General features: G+C 42.4%; 1 protein-coding gene across 4 annotated transcripts in view; it reads right to left on the bottom strand.

Annotated features, from left to right (window-relative positions):
* Positions 1-8,204, bottom strand: part of Scfd2 (sec1 family domain containing 2) — a 406,746-nt gene that overhangs the window by 388,689 nt on the left and 9,853 nt on the right. For all 4 annotated transcript variants that reach the window (XR_001235725.1, XM_005392914.2, XM_013518524.1 and 1 more), the window contains exon 2: positions 4,818-4,986. Coding sequence is in view for 3 of the 4 variants with exons in the window: in XM_005392914.2 (XP_005392971.1) it covers positions 4,818-4,986 (169 nt within the window). In the remaining variant the exon portion in view is untranslated. The remainder of the gene's footprint in view (positions 1-4,817; positions 4,987-8,204) is intronic.

Below are 8,204 nucleotides of genomic sequence, written 5' to 3'. Positions count from 1 at the left end.
ACTGAGGAATGGATAAAAAAGATGTGGTATTTCTATACAATGGGGTATTACTCAGCTATTAAAAAAGAATCTCAAGGATTTTGTAGGTAAATGGATGTAACTAGAGCCCATACTCATAAGTGAAATAAATTGCACCCAAATGGGTAAACATCATATTTTCTCCTTGGTGTAGGACCCTGAAAGACCAGGTGAAACACAAATGTACAATAGATGATAGGAAAAGGAAAGAAACTGCTCAAAGGAGGGAACGACTGGGATGAGGAAAAGAAGAAAAAAGAAAGAAGGAAGGCAAAATATAAATATATATATGAATAGCTGTGGTAACTGTATTGCTGATGTCTGATGGTGTATTGAAATGAACAGTTAATGATTACAGTTTTTTATGTTCTGATCGGTTGTGCATGCTGTGTCTGGTGGTCTGAGCAACTGATTTGAAGGTAACAATATGCAGTGGAATTACAATGGTGAACTCCATCTGTCTAGTGAAACTCTGTATTATCTCTAATGTTTTATTGAAGAATTATTTTCTTATTCCGTATAATGGTTTAAGCAATCTTTTATTCTTACATCTGGTAATCTGAGCAATGTAGTTGAGGATAGCGACATGTAATGTAACATCCACTGTTGATTCATTTTATTTTGTCTTGAGACTCTGTTATCACTTTGAATGTTGCTGCTTTGATTTGTTTATGTTTGTGATACTGGTATGCTGCTACTGTTTTATTTCTTTGTTTGTTTGCTTCTCGTTTACTACTCTCTTTAGAGAGAAGGAATCCACACCAGGAGTGAAGGCCATTTTTTCATCTTGGGTGAGGCTGAGACAGATGACAAGCACCTGACACTCCTTTTCTTTGTGTGCCAGCCAGAGAGGGGCACTGCCCGGCTCACGGCTGTCATCTGCAACACACCTCACCTCTCGCTGCACCTCGTCCCACTACTCCCACCAGAATGGACTTGGACAGCTTGCCCCTGTGTCTCCTGGTCACTCTCCTCTGGACAGTCTAACAGTGGGTGCATCCTGGCTATCAGTCACAGAGCCCATCCCCTGCTCCCACCACTCCAGACGCCGCTGGTGGTCTTTGAAGGCAAGGTACCACACTGAGATGGCTCGGATCTTGGAGGGAAGAATCGGGGCGCATTAGGAACATTCCCAACCTCCCCAAGCCCTAATAAACTGTGGTGAATTCAGCCATTTTTCATGGAGAAGCAACCGCTGTCAATCGGATGGATCCTCTCGCCTTGCCCTTTAGTTGAACTGCTGCAGTGACAGCTATGACTGTCCTGGAGCGCCCCACAATAACTTGAACCAATCATAGGCTTGCAGCTGCTATATGAGCAACAGGTTAGTCTAGGAGGGCCCCCTCGTGTACTGGCTCCCCCGTGCTGCAGCACAGGCTGTGATCAAGTAAAGCCTTGCTCCAGGAAAAAAAAGAAAGAAAGAAAGTCACACACACTAAGGGAAAAAAAAATGAAATAAATAAGGGAAGTAAATGTGCCAAAAGAGGCAGGAAAGACTCACTAAAAGGAAAGAAATCAGAGGTAGGGAGAAAGTGAATTTGTGGGAAGAATGATCTCGGCATGTCTAGAGCCCAGTTTGTGAGGCAGGACCCTGCCTGTTCTATTGGAAAAACAGCAAGGACGCTTGTGTGGTTGGACAGCAGCAAGTAAAGGAAAAATAAGAGATGCAGCCAGAAGGAATCAGGAAGTCAGACGGCACACGGTCCTGTGAGGCACGGTAAGGCCTCTGGCCGCCCCGGCTGGCACACAGGGAGCAAGGGAACCAGTAGGACCACAGGTGAGTGGACAGGCCAGAGTGGGGACCCGCACAGAGATAATAAGCGCAGGCGGAAAATCCGGTGAAGGCTGCTTATGGAACTGCAGGATGAATGGGCTAGAAAGAGGCCAAGGACAAAGAGTACAGCTTTGCTTCAGGGTGGGGGTCCTCCGCCAGCATTAGAGACTGGACACACTTGCCCGGCATGCACACGGCCCTGGGCTCAGTCTTCAGCACCTAGCTCCCAACAGAACACTTAGACAGGAGGAAAACAGGGACAGAGAAGGTTCTGTGTCCTTGCCAAAAATATTCCACATATTCCAGGAAATGAAGGACAGGGACTAGAAAGTGATGTTATAGTACACTTAAGTTCTCAACTTCTCATTTCCATTGGCATTGACTTCAATTACTATAATTACAAACAGCCTATTTTGAAAATTTTAGTAGCAATAAATTTTTATTATGAAGGCTTGTAACACACTTAGAAACTTCCTCTTTAGATTTTTCCCTTGCGGGCACATTTGTTGCCAAGGGCCCATCTGCTCTGCATTTTGGTACTTGTTTGTATCCTGTTTGGTGTCATTGGGAAATTTCTGGAAAGCTGTCAGAGGTGTAGTGATTATTGTTATTTTGATGGACATAAGGAATATGCCAGGAAAACTATGATTTGTTTCAATTCCTCCTTTGCTGAGAAATTAGTGAAAGTCCCTCAGTTTGCAAAACAATTGAAAAATTACCTTTCTCCCAGCTACTTGTTCTACATCTTTCTTTGTTTCTAATTGTCTTACTACCCATCTCTTTATCCCATACAATCCTTCACTATCCTACCCTTCACTTCCAATCTATTTCATCAAACTGAAGCTTTCTTCTTTATCCCAAGCCTTCTAGAACTCATCTTTGTCGTCTATGAGCATACTCTCCTCTCTGGACACCACTCACAGTTCATTTTCCATAGCGACATTCACTTGTCATCTAATGAGAAGTAAAGGACATCAGTGAAGACAAAGATGGGGAAGAGGAAATACAAGTAAATAAGCATAGCCTAAGCTCAGAGGCAGGTCACTGCAGAGGCTCAGGGAAGGCATGGTTTTACTTTAAATGCAAGAAGAGACTCAGAAGTCAGTTATAGCAATGTCCTCGTCTAGATAAAACAATGAGGTACAGGTCAGTATGACCTCGGCTGCAAGTAATGGAACACAGCAACAATAAGGAAATATACTCTGCCACATCCTGTGAAGTCCAGACAGTGCACAGGGATTCCACAGCTACTCTCCTTCACAGGAGTCTTAACCACATCCCCTCCCACGGGTACCGCTCGCTTCTGGACATGACATGGCCACAACCGTTCTATGACGTATCTCAGAGTCCTGTAAGGTAGAGCAGGCGAGTAATGACAGAAGGACCCTACATCTTATTCTTGAGTTGCTTTTCAAAAGTAAAGTCACCTGACCAAGAAGCCTTAAGATTTGCCCTGTTCTAGGACTTGACCATTTCTAAAAGAATAACTCACAAGGAAAATGGGATTTCAAGACTGACCGGGATAAAGCCTGGAACTAAGCTGAGGTAGAATGAGTGCTGGACAATCAAGACTAAACTAACTGACCATATCAAAGCATTAGACGTACATCTAACAGATACTCTGATTCTCATATTTATCCTACAATTCTAAAATGTTGCATTTTTTTCTTGCTCTCTAATCATGGATTCTACTGTTCTTTCTGCAAACTTCTCTGGGTAGCTTACTTTTTTTTTCTACTTTCCTTAGGATTCTACAAAAGTGGGGCAGGGTAATGGTACGCGCCGACTTTAGAGCCACATTGCTTTGATTCAGATATAGGCCCTGCCACGTAAAAGCTGTCCAGGTCATTTTAGGCACTTATTTCACTTCCTTACCCATCGATAAGGGGTGACAACAAAATCCACCTCGGTTCTTGTGAGCAATGAAGAAGCTAACGTACACGCAGTGCTCCTCCCAGTGCCTGCTGCACAGTGCGTCCGCTGTGCGAGCTACTGTGAATAAGGGGCACTGCTGCTGCCGCTGCAGCACCGTCCCCTCCCTTTCTAATGCATGTTGCCCTGTTCCGCTCAGACCCACCCTCTGGCACGCCACATGGTCTGCACGCAGTTCTTCGGAGGAACAGCTCCCAAATCCAGTTGGGCAAAACGTGGATGCAAAGACCAAGACAGACAAATCGTACCATTTTCCCCTAGTCTGAATCTTACGCAATGACTCAGACAGAAAACAGGTAAAATTCAGTCTCCCTGACATCAAGTCTTGAAGAGGTGTTTCCTGAGTTCCTATTCCCCAGATCTTTGGAGCTGTTTTGTCATTTCCAAAATCTGATTAACAACTCTCCCTCTGATCTTTTAGCTACCCAGTACCATTTAACAAATTCACTTTTTTGCTAAAAAATGCCAAAATTGATTGCTGTAACTATTACCTTGAACAAATAAGACTCCCTAAGTGAAATCATGAGCTAATTTTATTTTTGTCTCTCACTGTGTTCTTAAATCTTCAAAAGCCTCCCCGACATAGATAACATAGAAGGTAACACAGTGGCTCTGAGGTCAGTCTGGGCTCATTTCTAACTCCATTTCCCTGTTACTCACTGTATCTTTGCCTCATTTTCTTCACCTGTAAAGTGGGGCAATAACGACACTACCTCATTGGGTTACTTTTTAGTCACGTGAGAGTCAGGTGGAAAAAGGAAACTGAGGAAGCCTTGACACTTCTTCCATGGGAAACTATCTGTGAAATGGGCACACATAAACTCATTCATATAACCAATCTAGGAAAGAAATTTATATCACAGTCCTACAAAAAGTAAATAAGGATACTCTGGCATGTTGTCATGTTTACTGGATGTGGTGCTTGCTAGGGTTAAAATGTTTTCTTCTAAATGTTACCCATTATGAGTTTTTCAACCAGACCAGCACTTCATTGTTTTTTTTCTATGGGAATACTAAGTTTCTTTTATATGGGGTTCCTAAAGAAGAAAAGGGAAGAGGGAGAAAAATGAGAGAAAAGAACTGCATATCTTACTTGGCTTGTGCGAGACAACCTGGTGCAACCACATTCTGACTCTCCTCCTGGGTCTGGAGCGCAGTGAGCTCTACCATGTTAACCATCACGTCGTTTGTGTGGCCTGGCAGCTGTGGAAGCACCGAAATGATCTTCTCTACCAAGTTGTCTCCATGATGTCCAACTGCTCCTGAATAGGCAGGCAAGAAATGTAAACACACAGACTGGGAACACTTCACTGCATAAATTCTTCATAACGTACCTTCTATCGAAAAGAACGGACATTTTTATTTTCTGTTGCACAAATCAATAACACAAACCTAGTATTTTATCCTTTATAAAACTAATCATATCACAATTACCTATTCAATGTATGCCTCATGGATTGCACTTACTTCCATAAGGGCAGGTGTTAACTCTGGTCACTATAATATCCCCAGACCTAGCACCTACGTGCAGCAGGCTACACAAAACGTCAGCATATAGTCAATCAACTAAATACTGGATTACAGTTGATAGAGTGTGTCAACTTGAGGAGTCCAGAGGCTTGGCTAAGTGACTCAAAGTTCTGCATCCTGGGGTGAAAAGGACACGCCCTTACCGCTCTGGGATGTTGTTCATTATGTCAGTGTGAGAAGTTCAGAAGGGTAACTAAGTGACTCAGCATGGGCCAGATCCTTACTCTGTATTCATCCTGAGCCTGTGCAAGAGGAGGGCATGGAGATTATGTGAGTGCTACATGCCCCCTGCTTAAAATATAAGGGAGGAAAACAGGCTTGCTCTTCTCTGCCACTCCTCCCTTTTGCTCTTGTTTTGCTGTGTTCTGCCACCATGAACTGTTACCCTCTGCCATGTGCCACTCTGCCTTGGAGCCAGCCGATTACAGACTGAAACCTCCACAGACTGTGAGCTACATAAACCTTTCCTTCCTTCATTCTGGGTGTTGAGTATTTTGTCTCAGCAATGAGAGAAAAGTAAGCAAGACAGACTGTCATAGGCAGATTCTGGCCTAAAATTTTAAAGCTGAATTTTATTTTCATTTTCCACTGTTTTATTTTACAAAGACTAAGACTCAGAACAGCAGATCTTCCATCCACTACAACCTTACCTTTATGATCACAAAGGCACAGTTTATCTAGTTCACCCTGTACACGCAATGTCTAGAATGAAAACTGGCAGCCAGTGGGTTCTCACTAAAAAGTTGTTGGGTGAAGGCAAGGATAAGTGAACCACTGATATGGCACTACCCTGACACTGATGCTTCCTGTGTACCAAGCACTGACTGAGAAGTTTTACAAGCATCAGCTTTATTAATAATTAATGAACTCAACTGAAAATTCAAGACTAATGCACTCGGTAGTTCTTTTGCCATGACGCCAAGTTATTTCCCCAAAAGCCATCCCTGTTTGGAAGTCAGCACTCCAAACATACTGGGACTTATAATAATCTGCGCTTTATATTCCAATTCACTTTCAGTCAACTCACACTGACTTCTAATGCCTCTCTGTTCATTTTTCCCATGTCACATTAATGGAACAGAAGAACTAGGTAGGAAAGACCAAACCAAGAACCCAAAGACTTGTCTTCTTCATCACAACAGCTAACACTCATCAAGGGCCTGTGACAGTGCTGGCAAACCTATGCCCCATGTGTCATTTGTGTTTCTTTTAAGACAAAAGATGTTGATATATGAGTTTTTACTTTTCTGAGCTAAAAGCTCAGTGTTCAGGTGTAACTGCAGTGTCGTCCCTTTGCAGTAAAGAGTGGGTTTCGGGTTGCAGTTCTGGCACTCACCTCTAACAGGTTCACCATCACGGCCTATGATATACCACTACTAAGTTCCACACTGTACCTTTAACTCTTACAATGACTTGGTATGTAAATATTATCATTCTCAGTTACACAGCAGAAAATTAACTCAAATCACTCACTGAAAATCAAGCGCAGCATTTCCACAACTATGACTACCACCATGATCTCACCTGTCTCGGTGCAATCAGCACCTCAGGGGGGCCAGCTGCATCCATACCAGCATGTTCCTGGCTCACTATTCGCTTCCATCAGGCGACACAGTGACTTGTGGTGTCAATAAGTACAGGCTTTATTTTTACTCACTACTACAGAAGTATCTTTACCATTTAAACAATGAGATTCACAAACAGTTCTTCATCAAGGAAATATCAGGCTTAGACAATGCTAATATAGAATCATAATACAATGTTGAAATATCTTTGCACTGAATGAAACTTTAATGACTTTAAAGATAATTAGAGCCAGGCATAGTGGTGCACCCCTGAAATCCCAGCACTTGGCAGGCTGAGGCAGGGGGATTGTTGGGAGTTCGAGACCAGCCTGGGCTACAAAGTGAGCTCAAGGCCAGCCTGAACTGCATAGCGAGACCCTGTCTCAAAAAGACAAAAATTAAAATTGAAATTAAAAAATAAAAAATAAAGACAATTAGAGTGATTTTCTAAAAGATATCCATTCAAAGAATTCAATTTAGAAGTCATTAGGACATAGTTATAAACTCTTACAAATCTATCAACATCGATTCTCCTTTAGGGAGAATGGGAACTAAAGCATGAATATTTCTTGACAATGCTATGTCCAAAGGTGATTGACTTCAGGGGGACCACAAATCAAACCTGGTTCCACACACCAGAAAATAAGCAAACACACTGAGCTCTGGGAACATTCCACTCTGGCTTCATCACCTCCAAGGCCACTGCTGCTGGCACTGACCACCACTCACAGATGACTTCACCCCACTCCAGCGATCTCTCCTCCTTCCCGCAGCTCCAAACCCTGGCCAGTGCCTTCCTCCTCATGAGGAACCAACCATTTGGACTGAATTATTCAAGAAAGTAAGAGAGAAGCCAAGCCCTTATGACTTTTATGTACTCTGGAGGTGGCACAACTAATTTTTAGAGGTTCACTCTCCTTGGTTTATCATCATACCTTGTATAATTCCTCAGCATTCAACTGAGATTATTTTTTGTAGTTTTCTCCTGGGCCCTAAACAAAGTGGCTGGATTTTCCTTTCTATTTTTAATTACTGCCTTAAATCTACACAAACAAACCTCCTATTTGCTCCCTTGAGAAAAACCCCTTTCAAGACTGAATATTGTTTCACATGATTTCACGTACCTAAAATGTCTCTACCCATACCAATCTGCCTCTAACTTAAAACACACCTTCACTAATTTAAAGATGAACTCGAAGTCAGCCTGGTGACAGAAAGATCCTTAACACATATAAAGAAAGTGAGGTCTTTACACTAACAACTTTGACAACTGGGACATTTATAGAAATACTGACCCAATACTGTCATACCAGTTAGCTACTTAATACTTACACTTCCTTTATTAAAGAAAAACTTTTGAGCCTTAATTTCTTTTTTTTTTTTTT

Source organism: Chinchilla lanigera, unplaced genomic scaffold (assembly GCF_000276665.1).
Source record: "Chinchilla lanigera isolate Chin_1 unplaced genomic scaffold, ChiLan1.0 scaffold00046, whole genome shotgun sequence".
Taxonomy (NCBI): Eukaryota; Metazoa; Chordata; class Mammalia; order Rodentia; family Chinchillidae; genus Chinchilla; species Chinchilla lanigera.
Note: the sequence above shows the minus strand (reverse complement) of the source record. Positions and strands in the feature narration are given on the sequence as shown.